Here is a 27,120-nt window from a genome sequence, read left to right as displayed (position 1 = left end):
AGGAAATACAAGTGGCTATCCACACTCGAGAAAATCAAACTAAAAACAGTTTCCCTCATCCACAAAAGCCTAAACAACAAAGCAGCACGATATCTAATAGAAAGATTTTCTAGAAAAATATCTACTAAACCCACGAGACTAGTTAACTTTAAACTATCCACTATCGGGGGCACCAGTTTCCCAGTCAAAGCAGCTCAACTGTGGAACTCACTACCTACCACACTCAGAATGGACCAAACCTTCACCAAATTTAGGCAAAACCTGATTATATGGCTCCTAAAGAATGCTGACAAATGAACTTCTAGAAACCGACCACACGTGTAAATAACTGTACATTTCCTCTATTGACTGTCTTTATTGAAGAACTCGACCACACGTGTAAATAACTGTGCATTTCCTCTGTATATTGATTGCCTATATTGTCTATCTTTCCTAGCACCACCTACTGTATGCACCCATATACCAATTATTGCTAGATTAGATGTTTGCTATTACCTTGTAAGCAATGTAACCTGTGTACTAAGCTGTATGACTTCTTATTGCTTGCGCCCTGATACCCTCAGGTCTGGCACGCATAATAAATACTAAACAAACAAACAAACAATCACGAATAAAAGACATTGCAAAAGGCTACGGACAATAATCATTGTTAAGAAACACTTACCTTTGAAGTGGATCAGCCACTGCCGGTCTGGGCTGCCACGCACACGGACCAGTGAAGTAACTAGGTCCATTAAAGGCATCCCTGCAGTTGAGAAGCAGGACAGAGAGCTCATCTTCATAAATAAACAGGTGAGACTATATGGGTAGACGCATGCTCACCTCATTCTGGGAAGAAGGGTTCGAGGGAAATCACATTCCAACCACAGCATTCTCACTGCCTCTCGTATTCTCTCAGGGGCAGTGTCAGCAACCAGCGCAGTCCACACTGCAGAAGCTGTGGAAGAAGTCTGATCCAGGGGAGCCAATTCCAGGGAGGGCTACAACCGTGCCCCAACGCCCTCGCAGAGACCGGGTGAGCGTAACAGTTCCCCAGGGAATTATTGCATGATGAAGGAATGGCTGAGAAAATAAGGATTAAAATAGAAGAATATTTTTCTATTAATAGTAATCAGTCGGTCTCCCCAGAGGGAACATGGGATGCTTTTAAAGCGGTGATAAGTGGGGAACCTATAGCACTTAAAGTACAGCGGGAGAAGCAGAGGGCTAAGATAGAGGCAGATCTAGAGACCCAAATGTGGGATACTCAAATGGCTATTGTAAAACATAGAACAAGGGCATTATCCAATAAATTGAAGGAGTTAAATAGCCAACTGAATATAATCCTGACTCGGAGGGCAGAGAGATATTGGCTGTTAACTTAACAAAGATACTATGTCCATCTAATAAAGCGGATAAACTGTTGGCCCGACAATTGAAGGCAATAGAGGCCGCAAAGCTGGTACAGCGACTATCACAGCCTGACGGATCAATAGCTACCGGGACGGAAGAAATAACCAAAACCTTTGCACAATTCTACAAATTATTAGATGCATCAAGGCACCCTGATTATCGGGAGATACAATGCTACGTGGGTGAGACAAATATGTCCAAAATAACACTGGAGGAGCGGGAGAATCTAGATAGGGAAATTAGTGAGGAGAAAGTGATAGAGGCAATAAGAGCGCTACCAATTAACAAAGCACCGGGTCCAGATGGGTTTCCGGAAACCTTTTATAAGAAATATACGATAGGGGATAAAGGGGCCGTAACACCAACTATGTCGGAGGAGAAAGTGGTGGTTATTGGAAAGTCTGGAAAAGACCCGACGAATTGCGGGTCGTATAGACCCATACCTTTGTTAAATATTGACACAAAGCTATTTACTAATATCTTGGCAGCAAGATTAGCGCTCCTTCTGCCTGACCTGATACAAATGGATCAAACAGGGTTTATACGGGGTAGATAGACTTCAGATCATTTTAGGATGGTTACCCATTTCATTGAAAAAGTTAATATTCCTGCAGTCTTAGGGCCTCATCACTAGTTGTGCGGTATCCTGGTGGTATTACCATTGAGTTACCACCCGCGCTAATAGCATTGCCACCAACTGGTCCGGGTCTATTAGCGCTGGATCAAGGGTGGGCGGTAATTGTAATTCCCCATTGGGTCCATTGGACCGAATTGGGAAGTTTCAGCACAATTAGCGTGCACTAATAGAGCAGCACTAATTGTGCCAGAAAATGGGTATTTTTCCAGTGCGTTTACCCCCAGCTCTGAGCTGGGGTAAAACACGCCAGACCCATGTTTGGGCGTACCCTTAAATGCAGCGGTAATAGCGTTACTGTCGCATTTAAGGGCTACTGCCCAACTCGTGATGGGCGCCTTAGTGTATTTAGATGCCAAAAAGGCGTTGATCATGTAGAATGGCCCTTTTTATTTTTCGCGATGGAACAGATGAGAATGGAAGTTTATCCAGACGGTGCGGGCTAATTCTCAAGCTCGCATGATATGGTTGGCAATTAACAAACAAGTGTCTCGCAGTATAAAAGTAGCTAGGGGGACCCAACATGGGTGCCCGCTTTCACCACTCTTATATGCTATATACCTGGAATTTTTTTTACATAGAATTAGAGCAAGAAAGAACATACGGGTATCACATTTGGGTGCAAGGAGCATAGCACTGCTGGAACCTATAAGATCGATACCTCATTTGCTGGAAGAATTGTCCGACGTTGAACGGGTAGCAGGTCTTAAGGTCAATAGAGGAAGTCAGAACTTTTGGAACTGAGATAATCCACTCAACAGAAGGAGACTTTGTCCTCGTACTTGCCGTTTAAAGTAGCGGATAGTTCTATCAGATATTTGGGGGCTAACATAACAAAGAAGGTCTCCCAGCTGTTTCATAGTAATTACCCACAATTATTGCAGAAGGAAGATTTGGGAAAATTGACTGTTACAAATTTTATGGCTAGGTAGACTAGCCACTATTAAAATGGTGATGCTCGCAGGGTTACTCTATACATTTCAAGCTCTTCCAGTTAAAGTTCCTTTTCTCATTTTAAGAAGTTGAATAAAGAGGTTAGGAGATTTATTTGGCGAAATAAAACTCAGAGAGTGGTATTTCGAACTTTGATGGCATCCAGAGAAAATGGGAGAGTGGGCCTGCCCAATTTTTAAAAATATTATGGGGCTGCACAGTAACGGGTAATCCGGGAATGGTTTACGGGGGATACTAAGTAGTCATGGGTAAACATGGATAGGGCAGTGGCCGGGTGTCCCCTGGAAGGGGTATTGTGGCTATGCAGACAAGGCAGGTACTTGCAGTTGTCTTGGATATATGGGATCGCCTAATAGATCAAGGTGCTTTGTCTACACGCCCCTCACCATTTACCCCACCATTTGGGAACCCACAATCCCAGCCTGGGACGATACTGGGTACGTTTGAACAATGGCGAAAAGTAGGCTGCACTAAGAAGTGTGATAAGACACAGGGAGGGGACATTCATTTGTTTGAGGATTGCAAAAAACTATTGAATCTCTCTCTGAAAAAGATAGGCTGGAGTACTAACAACTGAGACATTGACTAGCCAGATGTGGAGGCCAGGAAGCGGAGAGGAGAGAGCTCACTACATTTGAAAAATGTATTACCACACATTCAGGGAATATACAAATGGTTTCAAAGCTATATTCGATTCTGATAGAAGAAGAGAAGGGACAGGCTTGGGAGTAAATGCACACATGGGAAAAGACTCTGGGAATAGATTTGTTGAGAAATCATTGGGATCACCTATGGAAAAACATCCCCAAGTTAACTAGGTTGATCCAGATAAGGGAGGCATGGTATAGGATTATGTACCAGTGGCACTTTGCTGCCGAAAAACACATACAATTTTCTCGACCTCCAAGGATAGATGTTGGCGAGCATGTGGGAGGAAAGGTGAAGGGTGACATATTGCCCAAATCTGAAGAAGTATTTTTTTTTGGGAAGAGTTTACTAACCATATTACAAAATTGGTTTCCTCTGCAGTAATGTGGTCACCTAAGGAATGGTCGTGTGGTTTGTTTGATCCGGAAAAGTGTTTACCCTCCAAAATTCAAAGTAAAGCATTCATGTTAATGGAATAGCTGCATGGTTGATCATTGCAAGTGCTTGGAAACAGAAAGACTCGCCAGGAATGAGAGATTGGTTAGTTAAACTGTGAGGGTTTATCGCTTTGGAGTGGATTACATATAACCTTCAGGAAAAATGTCGACAAGAATGGGCGTTGGTTTTATACTTTCTCAACAGTGACTTTGTACAACAATGGTATCCACATAATTTAAGGTTATTGAATATTATGTAAGCAAGAATAATTGTTGCCAAATTAAGCAAATGGAAAATAATATGCTGTCTCTGCCCAGGGGTGGGAGGTGGGAGTTGGCGAAAGAGGTGAAGGGGGGTTGGAGGAATGGGGTGGGAGGGGGATAAGAAGTACGTAGAGCGGTTGAGTAGTAGGTAGAGCGGACGAGCAGTATGTTGAGCAGATGAGTATGTGGACTGGATGACTGTGTAGAGCGGATGAGCGTACAGAACGGATGAGCATACAGTGCAGATGAGCGTACAGAATGGATGAGTATACAGAGTGGACGAGTATACAGAGCGGATGAGTGCGTAGGCAGACAGGAGTACATGCGCGGGGTAGACTGGAGTGCATGCGCAGGGAAGACAGGAGTGCATGCGTATGGAAAACATGAGAGCATGTGTGGGGCACACTGGAGAATGAGAGATAGACTAGAGCACGCAAGGCGGACTAGAGTGCGTGAGAGTGTCGAGCAGACAGGAGTGTGTAGGGCAATCCTGAACGCCTGAATTGAATAAAAATGCAAAGAACGGACCTGATTGCATAGAATTGCGTGACGTACATAATATGCTTTGGAATGCCGGGAACATTTGAAAGGGCATATATCATACCACACGCCACGCCTACTCTCTTCTTTACACCACCACTCAACTAGAACACAGAGATACTATGACACCATTTGGTATAACTGTTCTCATATTAACATCTACTGCTCACTCCCCATCACTCTAAGTAAACACTGCTGGTTTCACCCCCCCAGCCAGGCGTTCTCCTCAGGCCTAACGCAGCCACACTCGGTCTGGATAAATCCTTCCAGAGCGAACACATACTCCTGATCTCTCAACCACCACACCTACCGCTAAGAAGCAGCTACCACACGAATTCCGCACCAGCTGCACACATACCTGGTGTGCACATGCACCTTTGAACTCTCTCTACTCTCTCTACTGACCCGAACTTCGGTTCCCAAGGGCGTTCAACCTACCAGCGCCTTCAGACCAGACCAATGGTATATAAGGCACTATATAAATGCAAAATAACATAACATAACATAAAGATGTTTACCTGAAAAATGCTAATAAATATATATATATTTTTTAAAAAGAGTACTTTCCCCTCCCCTGGATGTGTCTCCCAGTGTTATGGATTGCACCTGTGGCTTGCATTTCTGTGCGGGCTGCGATTGACTAGCCTCTCTGTGTGCACGTGTATCTGTTTTAGGTTTCAAGGGGATGGGCTAATTCTATATTTGTCATCTTGGACTCTACTCTCTATTCTAACCCTGCCGGGTGTTGCTGGGTCTGTGCTGAGTTCTGCGGTGTACATGATGGAAGTTTTTTGCTTGTAATGTCCTAGCCAGGCACCATAAATTCAATGGGGTTATCTAAGACGCATACTGTGTATAGTCTATATAACAAGGATCCCTGCAAAACACTAGCTATCCTTAAATGACACTTGAAATTGCCAGTCGAATAATGCTGTCACCATCTTTGGGTGCATTGAGAGTATCGCAAAAGAAAATAAGAATCCTAAGAAACTATTAAACAATCTTCTCCAGAAATTTGTATTTTTGCTCGATTTGCTGATAACTTATTCTCACATGGTTACTCAAACATGTCTTGTTCCTAACTCTGTTGCTCCTGTCAAAAGGATGAATTTATCAAAAGATCATCCACATGTACAATCAGAACATGTTTCAATATGTGATGAAAAAATAGAATCCCAAAATATTTGAAATTGTCCCTGTCATGGCTTGCACCTCCACCTGTGCCATTTCCCAACAGGTACAGGCGGTGACCCTCTTTTCTTTGCATTTAAAAGTGCATTCCGTTTGTGAATTTGGGATATGCTTTTAAATGTACAGAAACACCCCCTGATGTGGACACATGCACAAAGGAGTGAAATGGGATTTGCATGGGTGCATCTAAGATGTGCCCATTCAGACGCCCTTTGAGAATGTGCCTGCTCCTTTTTGGGTGCAAGTGATCTCATAGCATCTGCCAAAAAAGGTTTCTAGGTTCTGGCCCATTGTGTTCTAAAGGTAGTCTTCCAGTGAAATGGAGCCATAAATCACAGAAGGTGATAACCCCAACAAATCCATCTTAGTAAACAATATTAGTACCCCAGGGAGGATAGGGGGCAGTCATTCTCCGAGCCAATCAAGGAGAGTGACAGGCAGCCTCCGAGCCAATCAAGGAAGCTCTGAACGTGGGCTTTACTGCATGGTAAAACCCAAATTCTGAGGTCCCTGGGCAGCGGGAGACTGTCATTTTCCCCGCTTGGAAGCAGGTGATTGTTCCCTGCCCCACCCCCTTCCACCCACTCACTCCCCAATGTCTACCCTTCAAACCACCCACCTCACCAACTCCACTTACTTTAAGCCGCTTCGTCCCTCGCATGTGCTCGGAACTCTGTGTTCCAGCACTTCCTCGTCCTGACAATAGCAGCCATAAAAAGGGAGAAAGGACTGCGTGTAGTTTCCTTCTGCCGTGATAATGGCAGGAAAGTTGGTTGGTAGTTATTTTTAAGTTGAGAATGCCATTTCTCAAAATAAAAAGTTCAACAACTATAAGCATCCCAGTTAGGATGGCGGGCTGCAAATAGCAATAAACCCCTCCGAGTAGGGGACTTTTCGGGTCCTGCAATGCCCAGCCTACCGTTAAGTGGTGCTCGGGCATTACCTGTCCTGGTAAAGCCCCTGCCGCTCAGGTGTACTGCTTAAATAGCAGCTCAAGCAGATTATAGTATATTGCCAAATAAAGGCAACAGATATTGATCCATTATTGTTAAATTATGCAAAACATAATGTTCCACACAGGGGCACAATTCTAATGTTATTTGGACACAAATGTTAGTGAAGACCCAGGAAGAGATAGGCCCATTACATATATTTTCCTGTAGTTATACATTTTCAAGATGTCTTTTTCTTTCTCTTACAAGGTAAATGTGCATCCAAATGGAACCACAAAGCCTGACTGAATTATTGTATTACAATCACACTCCCAGTAAGGATGCAGAACAAGTTGAGCAGGATTCTACAATACAACCAAACATTCATCATACTGAGCTAGAACTACTGAGGCATTAGCCATTCTCAAATTCCACAAAGTCCATTTCTGAGCAGCCTTTTGCTCATCCTATCCAACCTTCAGAACTCAGTATCCAGCCACTACCATCTAGTTACCCTCATAAAATAATGATTCTATAATTCGTGACCATGAGGCCCATTTAGTATAGAGGTTATAACTCGGCAACCACGGAATCCCAATAATCTAAGGAAAGTACAGAAAAGAGATCAAACCAGAAGACAAGACCAGCATGGACTCTATCCACATGGGACTTATGCATTACTTGAATCTCAAATTGTTTAGTCAATGTTTGTTCCAAACACATACGTAGGCATCCAGAGCACAGTCAGGCAACAGCTTGGCTGATTAGAAAATGCCATCAGAAGCCTAATGGAACAGATCCAAGAGCTGCATCGTCCACATGATCTCTGCTAACAGTGGTGCCTTTATCTTCACAGAAGAAGTGCAGAAAAATGAGCACATCAATTGTCCTGACTAACCAGGGATCTGACCCGCACTCACAAGGTTTCCATGCCATTGGTATCATCCCACTCCTCAAGGGGCTCAGACTCGCAAGGGCTTGGATGACTCGTGCCAGCAGTTACTGTGGCAGTCAATGCCAGCATTCTGTACAAACTCAACACTAAATTCACCAACAGATCAAATAGTCCATTTTTGTTTGGTCACACCACTGCTAAAAATCATCCTTGGATATCAGTGATCTCAACAATTAAAGCCCCATTGCAAGGCTGTAGTTATGATTCTGCATCAGCCCGTTGAATAATAAATGCACTGGCAGACAATCACCTATTAGACTGAGTGGACCAGTCATCCCTCAGCATGCTGATCTTGTTTGACCTATCCATAGACTTTGATGCAGTGGACCGCACCAATCTTTTATACCACCTACAGCACATGCCTAGCGGTGTGTTTCGCGGGCTGAGCTTGTTCAACTCCTTCCTCTCTGAACATAGCCAAAACAAATAGCTACAAAATCTATCAATGCAGCCCCACTGAAGTGCAGGGTTTCTCAGTGAACTCCCCCTGTTTGTCAACGTTGGTGTCAAAACACAGACGGACTTACCGTATACACACTAACTCTACTTCCACTTACTTTGATGACTAAACCTAGGCAAATGTATTTGTTTGCATTTCTTCAAGCCAAACCGAATTTAAGGTGGTTCAAAATGTTCGAACCAAGGTCGAACTTATGAAAAGTTTGAACTAAACGTTTGAGCTTTTTGTGGAGGCAGGCTTTGGACAAAAAAAATATAAAGTAGGCAAAATAATACACAATAAATAATTATAATATAAATAATAACATAATAATACAAATAAACAATAGAAATAACAAACACAAAAATATAAATTATACAAAATAAATATAATAATTAATATAATTCAAACATAATCATATATATATATATATATATATATATATATATATATATATATATATATATATATGTATGAGTGGTTTGCCATATATTTGGTCTCTCAAAAAAAGTGCATTTTTTACAGTTTATCTTTGAAAGTTTTATACTTTGTTTTATTTTTTGAAGATTTTTTTAAAACTAAACATAATGGTGTAGGTAGACGTGAGGATGGGGGAATTAGCAGTTGGAGTGATTTTAATAAGTAGAACCGATTCAAGACCCTTTGATTCTATAAGGGCCAAAACAGTCTGAAGCACAATGGTGCATAAATAAAAATCTTAGTCTTCCCCTTATCAAAGAAACATCATCAATAGGAGACTCTGACTTTCTGCACAGAAAGGGTCCCTATAGATTCCAAGAGATGCGACCTAGGCTTTATCTGGGATGATGTACACAGCATGAATACAGAGGTCAGCACTCTGGATAAATTAGAAATCTTTCAAAGGAAACTCATCAAAAGAATCCCACCGTATATATCAATAGATTACCAACCAATGGTGCTTGGAGCATTTGTAAATTCAAGTCTAGACCTCTATGAAGGCTTCCCAACCTATCAAATCAAAAAGCTGCACAAATTCCAGAATGCTATAGGTAGGCTCCTCTTTGGCTTAGGGACTGACTGATCAATCACCAACAGATTTGAGTTGATGTGCTACAGACCAGCTGGGCCCATTGTTGTTATCACAGAAATCAACAATTAATAAAATAAATATAAATATATTGCCTTCAAATGTAGGCTGCAATCCTCTTGATGATCCAGAGCCATGCTTACAAATACCTACAAACTTCTCCACCATACTACTATAAAACATTATATCAAAACCCATCGAGCAAAGCGCTCCTACTCCTAAAAAAACCTCTAAGAAAACACAATAAGCCTCATCCCCAACCTGATATACTTCAATGCAAAAACTCAAGACTAATTTATTCTGAAGAACCACGAAGAAGCATTAGGTTATGCAGTGCACATTCTACAAAGAAATGAATATAAACAGACTGTGTCAGTCCACAAAGAAGTATTACCTTCATCATAATCAGTTACCCAATAGGAGAAGAGCTGGCACAACTAGTCTGATAAGCTGCCTGCGAAAGTAAACAATTTGCTTCCATCATCTCCTAACTCAGAAGAAGAGGGTGACCTTGTTTCTGATAGGCTGTACAGGGCACACCGGACAATCCTATAAGAATTTTCTGTCATTGCCACAACACAGGCACAATCCAAGTATCATCTGATGTCCTCTCCCTCTCTATCTCTTCCCTTTTCAGATCTTTTATTTCAAAAACATAAATCTACAATGTTAGACCAAATAATCATTACAAAGTAGAAAAGGAGGCACCACTCTTGCTAATTCATCCTCAATCTGCTCAATAAGCCATTAACCAAACAATAGGCATCATTACAAGTGTGGGAGTAATTTGGCAGTAAATCCTCTGAAGTTTTGCAAACTCATTAACCATTACCTCAACTTGGTCGGTGGCTTTACCATTGGGTTACAAGTGGATTAAGGGCAGTGTTAATCTCCATTGTTGGAGTCCACAGTACTCCAAAGGGAATTTGGAGGAAATACTGCAAACGGAAATTCTGCCCTGGTAATGCCAACAACCTTTGCCCTTAAACTGGTGGATTTACCTCCTGCATCATGGTGGAGGAAAATCCTTCACTTTAAGGTCAATCTTGTAGTTCAGCGATAGGGTAAAGACAGCACTATTTGTGTTACTGACCAAAAAAGTGATGGTAACGGAATTAACACCAGTTTTTTCCGTCACTGCCAAATTTGTAATGAGGCCCAATATTCCTTCTCTCCCTCCCTCTGCGTGGCTCCTTTTGCTCTCTGTCTGTAAAGCACTGAGTTTTGGGCTAGTTGGCCACTATTTTGTCTACGTTTATGGCTGACTTTTGCCTTTTTTCCCCTGCCCTCTTGACTACTTCCTGTATGAACTCATCCAATGTGTGGCTCCCCCACTCGCTCCATTTGAATGCCCTGTGTTTTGTGCTAGTTGTCTGCATTTTATCTCTGGTTTTTCTTTGTTTTCCCCTCGTTTTCCTTGCTTTTTTCCATTGCTCATGTGACTGCTTCCTACTTCCCCGCCCTCTCTCTGTGTGGCTCCTCCTCGTGTCTTCAAAAACCTATATTTAGTACTTGTTTGTCTGCATTTTCCCTTCTTTTCCTGCTTCCTGCATCCCCTCCCTCGGGCGGCTCCTCCCCTTCCAACTTTTTGTGCTAGTTCGTCTGCATTTTGCCTCAATTTCTTTATCACCTACTACGTCTGCCTCCATGTGGCTTGCCCCCCTCCCTACCTCTAAAACCCTTTACCCTGTGCTTATTTGTATGAATGTTGTCTCAATCTTTTGCTCTTGTTATCTTGTTTTCCCAGGCTCTTGTTTCCCTGCTCGTGTGACTGCTTTCTGCCTACTATCCCTGCTTCTCTGTGGCTATTCCCCTACCTATCTTTAAAACCCTGTGTTTTGTGATCATGTGTATGGACCCCTTTTCCAGCAGGACTAAGTCTTCCTAAACCCTACCTCGATACAGCTAATATATATTACTTTAAAGTCAGTGATACTAACCTACATGATAATACTGAAAACCCAGACAATACAGTATTATGCGTATAGCCAAACTAACTTATATAACAACCCTCAAAACCAATAAAATACAAAGTGTTATTCATGGAGCCAAATCAACCACTCTGAAAAGCCAGGTAACATAAAATATCATGCAAGTAACTGTAAGGAGGGTACTGTGACGAAGAAGATGGCCAGCAGTACAAAGATTACTTGCGAGCAACCGAATGAGCTGTCCAGTTTCCAAAGGCCAGTGATTGGCTCTAAGGAATACATCAGTCCAACAAGTCCCAAGTTCCAATGGAGTTCAAGCTCAGGCTCAAATGAAAGCGTTGGAGAGAAGCGAGAGAGGGAGAGCCGTCCCCCGAAGAGGAAGAGCAGGAGCCAGAATCAGATGAGAGACGAAATGTGGAAGTAACAGAACGCGCGAAGAAAGAGAGGGTCTGGGGCCCTGAAAAAATTAAAGAGAGTTGCATACTTGGCAGGCGAGTCAACCAAGTGGATACAACACAACATTGCAAGTCCGAGACCCGCAACCACATGCAAAGCCAAAGTTCAAAGCCAATAGGGCCTGGGGCCCTGGCAGAGGAGAAAGATAAAATGGTCAAGAACCATAGGACTGGAAACAGAGGAACTGTGAGCTAAACAACAGTTCCTCGTAAGTTATTCAGAGAATTGACATAAAAAGAAAGTTAGGGGAAAGGAGCACAACCCTAGCATTGGAACCTTGCATTTTGGAACATTATTTTGCAGCACTTTTTTCTACCAGTCAAACTGGGATCTTTTCTGTTGTTTGCAAACACAACAAACTCTTTTGTTTTGAAGAAGAAATAATCCTTGCACAGTGACATTAGATTATTAGTGTTAGGGACAGAAGTAGGCTTGGGACACAACAGTGACAGACTTTTATTTTTGGACTTCCTGACAATCTCATTAGTTTCCTTTGAGGCAGGGAAACCCCTCTTAGCTTTAGGTATAGAGAGGCATTTTCCAACCCACTTTTTATTAATAAAGGTCTACACCCAAAAACATGCCACCACTCTGTCCGAACCTTACTTCTGCACCGTTGCTGGATAGAGGAAATAGCAAATTGTTTGATCAGTGTTTCAGAGTGTATTCTCCGCTCTGTTGTTTCCCTGTTTTCACCTTGCGTCTAATGCGCATGTACGCAAGAGAAGAACTCAGCCTGTTATTATGGGGCTTTATTCAGTTGGGTGTAACACCTTTCTTTCCATTCGGTGCTTAATATAAATATCCCACTAACTGCGAATTGCTCCATTTTTGGTTCAATGATGCAGAAAACATAAATATTAGCCAGAACGTTGTTAAATATTTCTCTTGACAGGTTCTTATGCTTATTGCTAGCAGTGCTCCCACCAATAAATCTCCAACTTGTCCCACACAGAATCTTCTACACTGAATGTGTTCTATTATTAAAATACTCAGTTTTTTTTTTTTTATTATTAATTTGATATAGCTGGTGAACCAACTTTTCAAATATTTACACTCATTATCATTTTTTTTAAACTTGCACATCCACACTTATAACAATAAAAAAATAAGTAAATACTTATTTGTATCTCATTAAAAATAATTATGAGGCAAAATAAAGCAGAGTAGAATGAATAATTATGCTACAACCATCAGACTACCCTTCACTTCGCATTGATACAGACAGTCTTCATAACAGGAAATATTAAATTAAGAAATTGCACAATTGCGAGCTGTATAGTTAATCTTGGATTAGAAAACAATAGATTCCATATTTGCCTAGAACCAGTACCGCTCTGAACCAACAATTTACTTCCAAAGCATTTCACTCTGATGTCATGTAGAGCGGGGCATTCAATTATAAGATGTTGTAATGTTTCACATTGTCCTTTGTCATTACAGTGCCGACAGAAGTTCTGGTCCTTTGGTATTACTTTCCTTCTGTGTAAAATCTCATTAGTTTCATATTGATTTAATCTGAATCTTAGATATTTCTGACGGGATGCAGGTGATGGGTATTTTAGCAGATACTCTGCTATTACCCCATACCTTTTGACGCCAAATGCCTCGGGGTTAAAATCCTTGAGTTTTGAGCAGATTGTCATGTTGGATATCCAGTCTGCTTGATAAATTTTATTTTTGGCACGGTCAGGGTTTGTCAAAAGAAGCTCGATCGTTACTGAAGCATCAGAAACCGCATTTAGCGTATGATTTCTCCACTTCAATGACATACCAATTTTGGAGGTTAATAGGTTTAGGGCCAATACATTTAAAAGGCTGCGTTTCCCTATACCATCCAGCATTTTCCGTAGAAGAGCACATTGCTTCCATAGTACATGGGCATATAGGGAGACCAGACCCAGTTCATGTCGCAGTATGGCCAATGGTGTTCCTGGAGAAAGTGTTAGAACTTTTTTCCAAAATCTGGCTTCTATGCTATCCCAAAATTTACGAGTTTGTGGTGCCAAAGCCTCGACACCATATAGCAAAATTGGGATTACTTTGGCCTTATAAAAGTGCACAATATGTTTCACTGTGAATTTCCCGTATCTTCTAAGAATGATTTTCGATTGTGAGAAATTGTGAAATTTAGCCCTAGCTTCAGTTGTCGTAGTACTTAGGTTTTTTTTGTGTTCAATGTAAACTCCGAGATATTTATATGTAGCAACTTTGGTTAATGCACAGTTTTGAAGGGACCACTCAAAATGATATTTTTTTGAAAAATTGTTATTACAAATTAAAATTTGGGATTTAGCTGTATTGATTACAAGGTTATTCGATGTTGAATATGAGCCCAATTGATTTAACATGTTTTGTAAGCCTATAGGTGTGCAAGATAATAGTACTAAATCATCTCCGTATAGTAAATAGGGAACCCTTTGAGTTCCTATGCGAGGCGCATCTGTTACGCAGTTCCTTAGTACAGGGCCTATATCCAGAATGAAAAAATTAAATAGAAAAGTGGCAAGAGCACAACCCTGCTTCACTCCTCTATAGGTATGAATGGCTGGTGATAATCTTCCGCCCATATTTAATTTAACTCGCATGGATGTAGAGGTGTGTAACAATGTCACTAAGTTTGTGAGAGAAGTTGGACACCGATGTTGTTTAAGCTTAGTTATTAACATGTCTCTATCAATATAGTCGAAGGCGGATTTAAAGTCGATGAACCCCAGATACAAGGGGAGTCCACCATCAGCTCGCTCCGATTGAATCATCGAAAGGGCTACAATGTTCGGTATTGTGCCCATGCCTTTAACAAAGCCTGACTGAAATAAATCTCTTAGGCTGTTTTGATCTACCCACTCATTAAGCTCTTTTAGTATTATTCTACAAAATATTTTCGCCGGAGCATCCAATAAAGAAATTGGGCGATAACTCGTTGGTAACTGGCGGTCACCTTTTTTGTAAATCGGAATTGTAACGGCTTCCGTCCATGTTTTAGGTAATTTTTGGTGTTTATTTATTGCAGCGAATATTTTGTAGAGAATTGAGCTCCAAACTTCAGGATGTTTTTTCATCAGGGCATTAGAAATCCCATCAGGGCCTACTGCGCACGAGTTGCTAGAGGTCATAATTAGGTGTTTTATTTCCTTCTGATCAGTATGCAACCAAAACCTCATCACTTGTTGTGCATTTAGTGTCGAGACCGTGTTTATGGGTAAGGCATATAAGGATTGGAAATGATCTACCCACTGATGTACCTCAACTACTGAGGTTTGAAGATCCAACTGGCGGGCATTATTAGTTTGATTTAGTATTGCCCACATTTTTTAGATGTTTTTATCAGCCAGAGTCGACAACATAATAGCTCCATCTTTTTGATAAAGATTTGCTCGATGTCCTTTGACCCAGTTATTATAACTCAGGCGGGCTTTTTTAGTGAGTGTCGATCTAATGGAGAGAGGGAGCCTTGCTAAACTTCTTACCTCAGCACGGTAAGCTCTTTTCCTAATGAATATGGAGCTATCAAAAACATGGATATGACTTTCGCTTTTGGTATTCACCGCCTTCTGTTGACTGTACAATTGCATTGCGTTGCTATATGTTAATCCTATATTTGAAGTTTGCCAGTTAATGGAGTTAGTTGAGTCGTATAAAATTTGATTAAAGTGCCACAAGGCGTTCTCTGACCATCAGAGTCGATTCTTACCACCATTTACCACAATGCAACCACCTCCTATTGGCTTAGGTTTGATGTCATTAGTTTTGGCCATTACTTGCCAACTAGCACACAACATATTATGGTCACTTAACACAGATGAGGACACACAAAAGGAGCACATTGCTGACCATAAGGCACAATTTACATATATGTAATCAATTGTGGATGTAGAATTTCCTCTCTTCCAAGTTGGTGCAGGGGGCATATCTGTGTTAAATGCTCCATTCAACATTTGCAAGTTTCTGTGAGTAACCATTGTGTTCCATTGTAACAGTTTTTCACTCTTGTGTGTCCCGTTTGTTGCTAAGCAATTCATATTCAGATCCCCTGCTAAGATAAAGTACAGGATCTTATCATCCGCAGATACAATGTCAAATATCATATTCAGATCCCTAAAGAAACACTCAGTGGTAATAGCTGCTGGATTCCAGTATATGTTCAGAATTGCATAGATGTCACCGTTAATCAGTGCCCTTACAAGTAGCATATGAGTGTTTGGCATGGCCCACAACTGTGACGATGTTCCCGGATCATCTTTCAACGCCACCAGCAGACCCGCAGTGGGTCTGCCTATAATGGGCTTCCTAGCTGGATTCAAATGTATTTGATATCCTGACCAAAGTATGGGGCTTAGTAACCAGGTCTCTTGCAGCAAAATTATGTCAAATTTGCCTAGGCCACTCACATTATTATTCAGCAAATGTTTGTGACCCCGCGAATTCCAGCTGACCAAAGTAAGAGGGGTTAACTTTGTCAAATTAGATAGCTAATTTGAGTTACTGTTGCAATTGCATGCACACAAATTCCTATCATTTGGCGATTGATTTAAATCTTGACCATTTGCTGCAACAGTTTTTACCCTTGGCATGGATTCTGCATTGCTTGACATATTAGGTTCTAATACGGTATCCATTTCTGTGTCAAGTAAAAAACCTAGATCAAATAATGAGTTCTTTGCCTGCCATACCAGATTACGAATTGCTCTGGATTGGAACCACACTCGAACTGCATTTAAGTTCTGATTTGATATAAATTCCACCAAGGTCAAATCAGCTGAAATTATGTCTTCCAGCAGCGGTATGTCTGAAAAAATTGCTAGTATCGCTCTTCTGTTGAGATCATATTGCGTGCATGGGGCTGGTCTGCATTTCACAATCATAGAACACAGTGCCACTCGAGGATTGACTTTTCCCATTCCCAACATATCTTGTGTTTTAACACTCTTAGTGGGGATCACATTGTTCTTTTTATCTTCCAGATTCGGAGCCAAGCCCCCTAGGGCATTTTTAATCAGCGTTAATACTTCCTTTGAAAAGTCCGTAGGTAGGCCCAATTGTGGAGGGGTAGATAAATCAGAATCGGCTACAGGAGTGGGGATCCTTAAAGTGTTTGCATTCGAATTTACGGCGGTAGTCACTGATACTGCTGCTCCTTGGATCATTGGAACAGACCCTCCAATTTCACTTCCCTTCTGTGCTTTGTGCACAAGTCCCACGATTTTTTCAACATCATTAAGTGATTTGCAGTGGTTGGTTAACGATGTTGGATCTATAAGTGGAGGAATAGAGAGGCCTTGCATGTAAGCATCTACTGCTTTCCTGATTTCAAGTCTATGGGCCTTTGCATCCTCCCCACTATTCCATCTTACTTCCATGGTGTCACTTGTGTTTCTCGGTTTCACTGCCGGCTCTGCCTCCAGACGCTGTGAGCTCTGTGGCTCACTATGCGAGATTACTTTTACCAAAGCGTCTAATGGTGAATATGGTTGGGCTCTGGCTCGCATACTCGCATCTACACTATTATTTGACTCACAGTCACTCGGTGTAGCAAGATTCTGACGGGCACTATTTTTCTTTTTCTTCAAGAAGATTGGCGCAATCTTCATGTTAGGATTTCTCACCACCACATTTTCACCAGCATTCAATGACACATTTGCCCTCATCTTTTGTTTACCTTTCAAAAAGATGGGGGCCAATGGAATTGACTTCTTTGGTTTAGATGGTACATGAGCTACATCCGGTTTATCCGGGAGGTTTTCTGTTTGGGATCCCTTCGTGAGCATGTTGCATTCAGCTATGTCTTCAATAGTGCCCGATATTTCTATATTATCATGAGCAAACTGAGGGAGTTTTTCGTGATTACATTTTCTCTGTGGATCCCTCCCCTTAAGTGGGCTAGTGGGGGGTGTTAGTTCAACGATCTTCTGCTCATCTTCTGTGGATGCCAAATGATTGTTTCCAATTCTCTTTACAAATAGGTTAGTAACCGATTTGTTTTGCTTTACTTTACTCTGGTTTTTTGACTTTTTTTGTAAGTTGTCCCTTTTCCGTTGTGCTATTTTTTCTTTAATTCTTTTGGCCCTTCTTGCTGCCCTCTTCCTCATTTTCTTTGTTCCTTGATGTGGACTTATAGGTCCAGCTTCTTCTACTGCAGCCTCTTGAAAGTCCAACTGACTGCTGATATTGGTTGATAAGGATTTTTCCATTGGGACTACATGGGAAAAATCCTCATTCATATTTGCCAGTCTCATAAATTCTTCCAATGTGGACGCTGAAAGAGATGATTCGCAATCATTTGTGGGCTCTGCCTCCGTCGACTCTGTTCCCACATGTCCTTGTGAGTTTCGATTATACAATTGGAGTTGGTTCAACAGATCCTGTTTTAAGGATCTATCGGCCTCTTTGGTTTTATGAATGTCTGCAATGGACCTGTGTATTGCAGAGATATCCAAACCTTGTTTGGTAAACTCCAATTGCATCAGTTGTAGTTTCGGCAAAACACATGAATTAACGGCATTGCAGCAACGTGCTACGGAACCGTCCAATGCGGCTACCTCTTTCGTTAATTCCATCATAGACCCAGATTGAATTTGAACTTCAGATTTCAGGAGTTCAAAAACAGAGACCAAAGAATTCAACACATAGCTGAGTGCAGTTAATGTGTTGACATTCGACTCCGGCTGCTCGGCCAGAGTTTCATCCTGTGTTGCCTTTGGGCTAGTAACAGCAAATGTTTCAACCAGTTGGAGGACCTGCGCCGGACCTTCAAGTACTTGGATGTCTTCGGTGCTTGAGAAATTCAGATTACTCAATATTGGAGCATTCATGTCCATAGCAGAGTGGCAATTGTCACGATCATCCGGCTGGCAGACATCATCTAACGGGCTTGATTGTATATCGTTTGGTCCATGGGTAAATTTGTCAGGCACTACTTTATTAGCCCCAAAATGGTCTTTTATTTTTTTGTGAATTTTATTTGTTGTTGTAGTATATTCTAGCCCTTTTTTCCACTTGTCAGCTAGGGTGGGTTCAGAATCCAAGGCCTCCACACATCTGGCGGGCGTGGAGACAAGGGGGAGGCAAGGATTTACATGCACAAGCACTTGGATTTGCGATTGCGGTTCCCCCACCTCCCTCGTTTGCCCCCTACTGTGCTCATCTATGGAACATTTAACACCACTTTCCAATTGAGACTTTCTTAGTTCCGGTTCCTCCCATTCTAAGGCTCCCAGCTCATCCTGAGATGGGGTACTCCTTAATTTCATAATGCGGCTTCACAAACAATGAGCAGGAATACAGTTAGCCGCTAGCGGGAGGAATTGCAAAGAACAGAGCAGCTACGTCTTCTTGCGCGTGTCGGAACAATTCCCACGTGTAAGCGCAGAATGTAGTAATAAAGCACAGTTCAGGGGCTGCAATGTTCAGATACACCGCTCAACTCCTCCCCCGCTTTGACAACCAAGAAGCAAGTCTCGATGAGGCCGACCGGCTCAGTTATTAAGAGACCCAACAGACGCCGAATGGCGCCCCTCCCACTGCAGGCACGGAGATAAACAGCAACACTACAGCTAGGCGGCTCAAAGGCTTCAAAGCCCGCAGTCGCCGCTCAGCCCCACTCCTGCGTTCCACGCTGAGATGAGATAAGGGTTATGTTCGGACGGCTACGAAGCGCGTAGTCGTCCTGCAAGGCACCTCTTACTCCTCACACACGCCAGCTCCTTCAAGTACATTGAGCGTGCAGAGGAGACACCAACACGTTTTTAATTACTCCAACAGATGCAATGGACACTCGCTGAAATACCAAAACAAACAATGACGGAACCCGGCAGCTCCACTGCACTTAATCACTTATTCAGGAGCCAAATGTGAATGTCAATGGAATGTCACTAGGGCGGCCATAGTTCAAGACAATACGGGTTTTACCTGATGAATTAGATGGATAGATGGTAAAACAGAGTTTCCCGCCTTGCCTCGGCCGACTGCACAGACTGCAATGACTGCTTCCACTTGCACACCACTTCGCTCCGCTTCGCGGTCCTGGGAGTTTTTAACTCCTACACAGCCAATAGTGGTAAACAGAGAAGTAGGACTCCAACCAAGTTGTTGCACAGGTTTCAGTTGAAAAGGCTGGAGACTGCAATGACTGCTTCCACTTGCACACCACTTCGCTCCGCTTCGCGGTCCTGGGAGTTTTTAACTCCTACACAGCCAATAGTGGTAAACAGAGAAGTAGGACTCCAACCAAGTTGCTGCACAGGTTTCAGTTGAAAATGCTGGAGACTGCAATGACTGCTTCCACTTGCACACCACTTCGCTCCGTTCGCGGTCCTGGGAGTTTTTAACTCCTACACAGCCAATAGTGGTAAACAGAGAAGTAGGACTCCAACCAAGTTGTTGCACAGGTTTCAGTTGAAAAGGCTGGAGACTGCAATGACTGCTTCCACTTGCACACCACCGGGAGTGGTCCGAGATCGTCCGCGCCAGTATCTGGATGTCTTTGACCCCGCCCAGGGTCTCGCTTGACAGTAGAAAGAGGTCTATCCTAGATGAGCTGTCATGCACTGACGAGTAGTAAGTGTACTCTTTTGCATGTGGATAAAGTGTCCTCCAGGTATCTAATAAGGACTTTGTCCTCATGTGTGCATGTAGACGGCGGGTTGCACGGGATGTGGCTCTGTGGGCCGCACCCGTTCTTTCGAGGTTGTAGTCTAGTATAAGATTCATGTCTCCCCCCCATATCATGTGGACACTAATGTATCTCATGAGTGTGGCGGCTACCTCTTCATAGAACTCCGGGGAGCCCACATTCGGTCCATATGTGTTTACAAGCAAGCACTCTTCGTTTGCTAGGATGCAGTGGAGTATAATATATCTGCCCTCCGGGTCAATGTGACTCGCCTTCAGTGTGACAAGAGTCAATACACCTCTGGATCGGGTGGAGTATTTTGTATAGAACCTATTAGGGCCCCATGTTGGGGCTAAGCAGGATGCAAGGTGGCCAAGAGCGTGTGTCTCCTGAAGGAGGAGTATTTGGATCCCGTGTCTTTGGGCATATGCAGTGATTCTACGAGCCTTAGTAAAGTTGCTCAAGCCCCGGACAATCCACGTCATAAGTTTAATGCTCACGGTGTATGATCATGTGATATCCCGGTGGTAGGATTTGTTGCTGCTGAGTACTGTGTGCGTTGCCACAGCACGCACAAGGTGCTCCTCTCCTCTCAACACCACTTTCCGGACAGTTTTCTCGTAACATTCCCCAACTATACCCTTCCCTACCCTAACTGCCCAACCCCAACTAGCAGTGTAGAATACCCCTTCCGTAAGGCTGGCTTGGATGTGCCATCCCCAACTCGGCTCTCCCAGCCCGCAGGAGTTACAGCATTAATTAATGTATGCAAGGCAAAAGGACCATTTCATGTACAGTTTAGATATCAGGCCCTCGCATGTACTAGTAAGGATGTGGCGCCACCCCGGCGAATGCAGCATTGTCTAGGGTAGTGCGCGGTGTCATTCAGCCCATGCGTGAGTGATGTAGGGTTCCAACCCCAGGAGATTGTTGGCCCATGTAGTCGGGAGACACAGATGAAGGTATGCCATGGGTAGAAGATTATAAGTCCCTCAGGGGGAAGGCCCGCCACCCGTGGCGGTCAGCAGGGTTCACTGGCGCATGAAGCGGGATGTGCGCATCTATGTATTTCACAGCTTCGTCCGGGACCGTGAAGAAGTACAGTTTGTTGCGATGGGTGCATTTTAGCTGAGCAGGAAAGAGCATTGCATATTCTATCTTCCTGTCTCTTAACATTTTTTTCACTCCATTGAATTGCTGTCGCTCCATTTGCACCCCCATGGAGAAATCCGGGAAAATCCTGATGACCTGTGAATCTAGCCTGAGCTCTCCCTTTTCGCGTGCCAGTCGAAGGATATGATCTCTGTCTCTGTAGCTCATGATCTTTGCAGTTATGGGCCTGAGGAAGACGCGGGGGGCCAAGCAGATCTCTGAGTAGTTTTTCGGTTGCTATTTCCATGCGACCGTGAACTGCGGATTCGGGTACCCCCACAATGCAGATATTATTCCTTCGCGATCCGGACTCCAAGTCGTCACACTTGGCGTTGACAAGTTTCATGTCGTGGGTGAGCTCTGTGAGGGTATTCTGCAGCACCTGGATCCCATCCTCGTTGGTGCCGATTCTAGTTTCTGCTTCGGTGATCCTGGCTCCATGTTGGTCTAGCTTGGTTCTTAGTGCCCCCACATTCGCGTTTATGTCATCCAATTTTTCGTGGAATGACGCAAAGTTCTTTGCCATTGATTCCATCATTGCTGTCAGATTGGGGTGAGCGGATCAGCTGGCCCGTCCGTGTCATCTTGATCTGTTGAGGTGCCCCCCTGCTCCGGTCTGGGCATCGCCTCAGTGAACTTGTCCATAGTTCCAGATTTGTTTGCTCCCCTCAACCTATTGGACAACGTGGAGGCGAGAGCCGTGCCCCCGGGGTGGTCAGGCGCGGTATATGACCCCACAGGGCGCTCAGCACAACAGGTCTCGCAGTGTGAAGGTAGACAAGGAGGTAATGTGGTGCAGCCCTCAGCAGTGGGCGCCCACTATATAATCTCAGCTCTTTCAATGGCGTCGGGAGACAATGGGGATCAGCTATGTTCCGGATGGGCGCTGCAGTAGATGCGTGTGGGGTCAGAGCCGCAGGACAGGAGATACGCGTGTAGCACTGTAACATGGCGTAGAGTGGTGGGTGGGACCCAGCAGAGCCAGCAACAAAAGAAGCACCTCAGGGTGCAACACACTGTTGGTGTTAGCCGGCTGGGGGCTAGATAACACAGCGCCCCCCACAAAGGCAGAACAAGCTTAGCAATTCTTGTTTTTTGTTTTTGAAGCTGACCCAGGGATCAAAACATTGGTCGCACTATTAGGGACAAACTGCGTATTGTGATCAGTTTTGATGTTGATATGCTTTCCTTGATGTCAACATCCACTGTTTCTTTACCCTGTCTCGAGCAGCAGCGTCAGCACATTAGTCACCTCAATAGGTATAGTTGCCCCCCCATGACAGTTCACAGCTGGATGAGGATGTTGGGCAGGCTGCGTGGCCCCGCCGTGGCTCAGGGAGAAGCGGGAAGGTTCGGCCGCGATGGGAGCACAGCGCAGCCGGCCGCAGGCAGCACAAGCCACACAGCGGTCGCAGCCCGCAACCCGAGCAAGGACCCCAAACCCAGGCCCGGGGCCGGCAAGAGAAGAAGGAGCGGGGAGCCGCAGTCCGCCGACAGCAGGGAAGCAGGTAGGTGGTGGTGCGCACCCCCGGTGAGTCTCCACTATCGGGGCCCCCCCCGGTAAGGCGACAGCCGTCACAGGCTCCACAAGAAGGTCCGCACTCAGCAGGCGCTACTGGCAGTATCAAGCCCACACAGTCCGCGAAGCCCACGCGGCCGTGCGGGACGGCCCAGTCCAGCGTCAGCTGTATCTCAGTCGTGGAGCTGCGAACCTCCTCGAAACTGCAGATAATTAGCCCTTGCACACAGTGTAGGGTCAGCAAGTAATTTCAGGGGTCCAAACTCAAGGATTCCGCCGTTGTTGCCGGATGCCTGCTGGTAGCACACAGAGCTCCCAAGCTAGGCAGCCATCTTGTAGGCTGCTCAACAGCGCCCCCCCCCAACTGTTTGTTTTTAAGGTGAACATGGAACTTAGCTAGACGTGCAAGAATCCATCTTGAAATATTGAATTATTCCTTTTTGTATAATTGAAATAATGCTATAATGAATTATCTCTTTTGTGGTAATATAATATATTGTATTGTCAATGTAATATTGTGAAAGGCACTGATCTACATTTATTAACTGTAACATACTTTAATAAAAAGAACACAGCTGTCTAAACCTCCCAATACAGACATCAAAGCAGTACATTTTTAATTTGGATAAATGTGGAATAGAACTAGCTGCAACTTTTTTTTACAGAGCAAATATAGATGTGGATAAATACATGTCAAATTACCAACAAATAAGTATGTATAAATACAGACGGAAATGTTGAAAAAATACCATACAACGGGGAGATTTAACCCCTCAAGTGCCAAGGACGAGTATTGCATAATAGCCTGGCAGTTAATAATGTATGTAATTCTGAGTCTTATATTTATAAGAAGGAATAAAAACACAGTACCTCTCGGCTGGTTGCAGTCCACATCACCTCTTCAGTTTCTTTTTCTCGCCCTACAGTCGTTTCTTTCGTTGGCTTGCAGGTCATATTGTTAGACACCTTTTCATTTTCCTTAAGACTGATGCTGTTTAGTTTGATTTTCCGGGTATCATTAACGTTGCTGTTTTTTTTTTGTTGGTCTTGAATGTTGGCATCCTCCACCGGCTGTAAAACAGACAGAAACCTTGTGAATGCATGCATTGTGTGGCATTGCACTTTTTGTTTTGAACACCTTTCATTTCCATGAATGCCACTTCCTATGCCCTCCCAAGATTGTCTGCCTGGGATACCCTCGCTCCAATTTTATTTTACATTTGCTTTTTTCGTATTTTGCTACAAAATTGTATTTTGCTCAATTTCGTGGGTTATTCTTGCAGAGGACATATACTCCCTATATAGATTCATCAATATTTCAGCTACACTGTGACACATCATTTTATATCACAATATGGCTTCAAGGTCTTTCAATTCCCGTTCACTGTTTTAGTTCGATTATGTAATGCAGCGCAAAACGAGGATGGTGTAATGATGCACTCTGTGCCTATTGACACGGTTCCTGGGGGTGCCGTGTCCCAATCTATCAGCTCAACTCTTTTTTTCCTGGCCATTTGCTCCACCTATCTTAGAGGTGCACCAGTATGGTGGCGTAGCCGCTATTGTATGCTATCCTGCGTGGCTCCGAAGATTGCCGAACACTGCCTCCCACAAGCTACAATGGGGCGCAGGATAGCATACAACAGCGCTTCATTTGTTATGAATTCGTTCTGGTCGCCTATAACCTGCTTCCTCTGCTACAAATGCATTCTGCTTGCTGGGGGACCTGCTACATTGGAGTCACGTAGGGCCTGTTTACTTTTCATGTGATCGCCCACGGCCATTTTATGAAGTGTTAAATATGTTTGATACATTTACCATCCTGCCTCACTCTTTTTCGCTTGCATCTTATCAAGTTACACCCAGCTAACTGCCAGCGCATCGCCCAATCGTCACACTGTGGCCCCAGCAGTTCTTACACGTTCTGCAATTACTAACACGTCAGTATTCATATGACATGATGTGACATGTTATTTATAACGCGCTTGTACCCAGAAGTTTCTAAGCGCGGACCCGGGAATCGAACCTCTGTTGCTCCTTATCATTTTGCTGCTAAGGCGAGCACATTGCCGCTGAGCTATCCTCCCGAGGTAATGTCCATAACAACTAAAAGGTGCGAGAAGAAATATAAAAGCAAATAATGCTGAACAATCCTAATGTTCCCTTTTCAGACAACTACACAAAGAGAATTGATCACTGATGTCTTACTTTCCACCATTAATTCCCCAAAAGGATAACCATCCATAACACCACTTATGGGTTGGTTGTTGGGTAGAGATACCCAACAAATACCCTAATAAACGGAGGGCTCAGGTGAGGTAAGAACATCACTATCAACAGCTACAACAATGGAACCATGTTGACACTCGGCCCTCTAACCCCTTGCCTCTAGCTTATTTATTTTGAAATGTACATAGAAATGTAGGAATAAATTGCAAAGACAGTACCATACAAATGAGTCGAGATGTGAATATCCAGCATGAAGTCAAATGTACATTCAAGCATTAGAAAGAAGATGAGGTTTGAGGGACGAGTGAAATGAATAAAGATTGAAACAGAATTCACAGAAAAAGGGAGAGCATTCCAACATTTTGGGGCAAGAGGCATGAAGGAGCGAAACAGTGATTGCACACATGGAGGATGAGGGACGACGAGAAGCAACAAAGGGGAAGATTGAAGAGTGTCCTTGGGGTAAGAGGGCCAGCAAAGCGCAGCAAGAGATGGAGGGGTGTGAGTCCAGGGAGGAAGAATAGAGCGAAGATGAACAGCACAATTAAAGATTGAGGAAAGAGAGTACAAGCAGGGTGCCCTACCAAAAGATAAGAACAGTAGACAAGTTGGGAAAAGGCAAAGTCAGAATACAATCTTTCAGGTTATAGAAAGTAAGAATAGGGCAAATTGTACAAATACTATAAAGCTGATAATAGTAAGAATGGCCTAGATAAGAAATATGACCAACAAAGGAAAGTGAAGAATAAAAAATAAGGTCCAGATTGACGTGGATGGAGATAAAGAGCTTCCATAAAGAAAGAGATGGTAGAAGAAAGGGGACAATCATAAGGTTATTGGTAAGAGGAGAGAATTGTCGACAGGGATGAGACGAGAAGGTAGACTTGAGAGTTTGATAATAATGGTGTTTAGAATGAAAGAGATCAAAATGATAAAAATCATGAAGTGAAGAAAGGGTAGTGAGGTCATTGGAAGAATTAGATGTTTCCATCACTGCATTAATTTCTGCAGCAGTTTCTGAGTAGATTGCAGGGAAGGAGTGAGCCATGTTTGAGAGAGGTTTCCAAGACAGAGCAAGTAGAAAAATGAGTAACATAGCAAAAGAAAAGAGGGAGGAGGAGGAATCTGGATGGAAAGGTGAAAAATCAGTGAGGGACAGAAGAGTGAGCATTAGTAGAAAAGAAAGATCGATCAAAATGGCGGCGATCATGATGCAGAAAGACAACCATAGGAGGAGATGGGAGAGAGGAACACGTTAATTACGGTAACATTCTTTCGACTGGATGTTCCCCCCACGTATTACTTATCCTTGATATTTTCCAATATCCAGCTTGCTGCCTTGGAAAGATTTTTCAGCAGGGGGCGCTGTGTCCGATGCTTGTTGACTGGCTGTCCTTCGGAGGCCTCTGTCACGATGTCAACATCACTGTAGGTATATGTAGCATGCGCAGCGCCCGTTAGCCTCAGTTCCGTTTTGACAAGTGGAGCTTTACCTTGTATTTGACGGTTAGTCCCCCTGAGGGAGCGTAGACTGCAACCACAAGGGAAATTCTACTGCAGGGTAGATTGGGAGGGGTGATAAGGATTATGTGGGAGGAACATCCAGTTGAAAGAACGTTACCATTGGTTAAGTAACTTGTTCTTCGAATTGATTGTTTCCTCCAACAAATTCCTTATCTTTGATACACTCCCAAAGCAGTTTACATCATTTGGATGGGGCGTGAATAATAATGTGGTTATGTATGCACAGAGTGCAACACTGCTTTT

At 43.4% G+C, this 27,120-nt stretch overlaps 1 protein-coding gene across 2 annotated transcripts in view; it reads right to left on the bottom strand.

Moving 5' to 3' along the window:
- Positions 1-27,120, bottom strand: part of LOC138581368 (formin-J-like) — a 1,098,959-nt gene that overhangs the window by 409,599 nt on the left and 662,240 nt on the right. For both annotated transcript variants that reach the window (XM_069652650.1, XM_069652651.1), the window contains one exon: positions 23,995-24,195. In XM_069652650.1, the coding sequence (XP_069508751.1) occupies positions 23,995-24,195 (201 nt within the window). The remainder of the gene's footprint in view (positions 1-23,994; positions 24,196-27,120) is intronic.

This window comes from Ambystoma mexicanum, chromosome 3p, assembly GCF_040938575.1.
Source record: "Ambystoma mexicanum isolate Mex_15411 chromosome 3p, UKY_AmexF1_1, whole genome shotgun sequence".
In the NCBI taxonomy this organism is placed as follows: domain Eukaryota; kingdom Metazoa; phylum Chordata; class Amphibia; order Caudata; family Ambystomatidae; genus Ambystoma; species Ambystoma mexicanum.
This window is presented reverse-complemented; position numbering and strand designations above follow the sequence as displayed.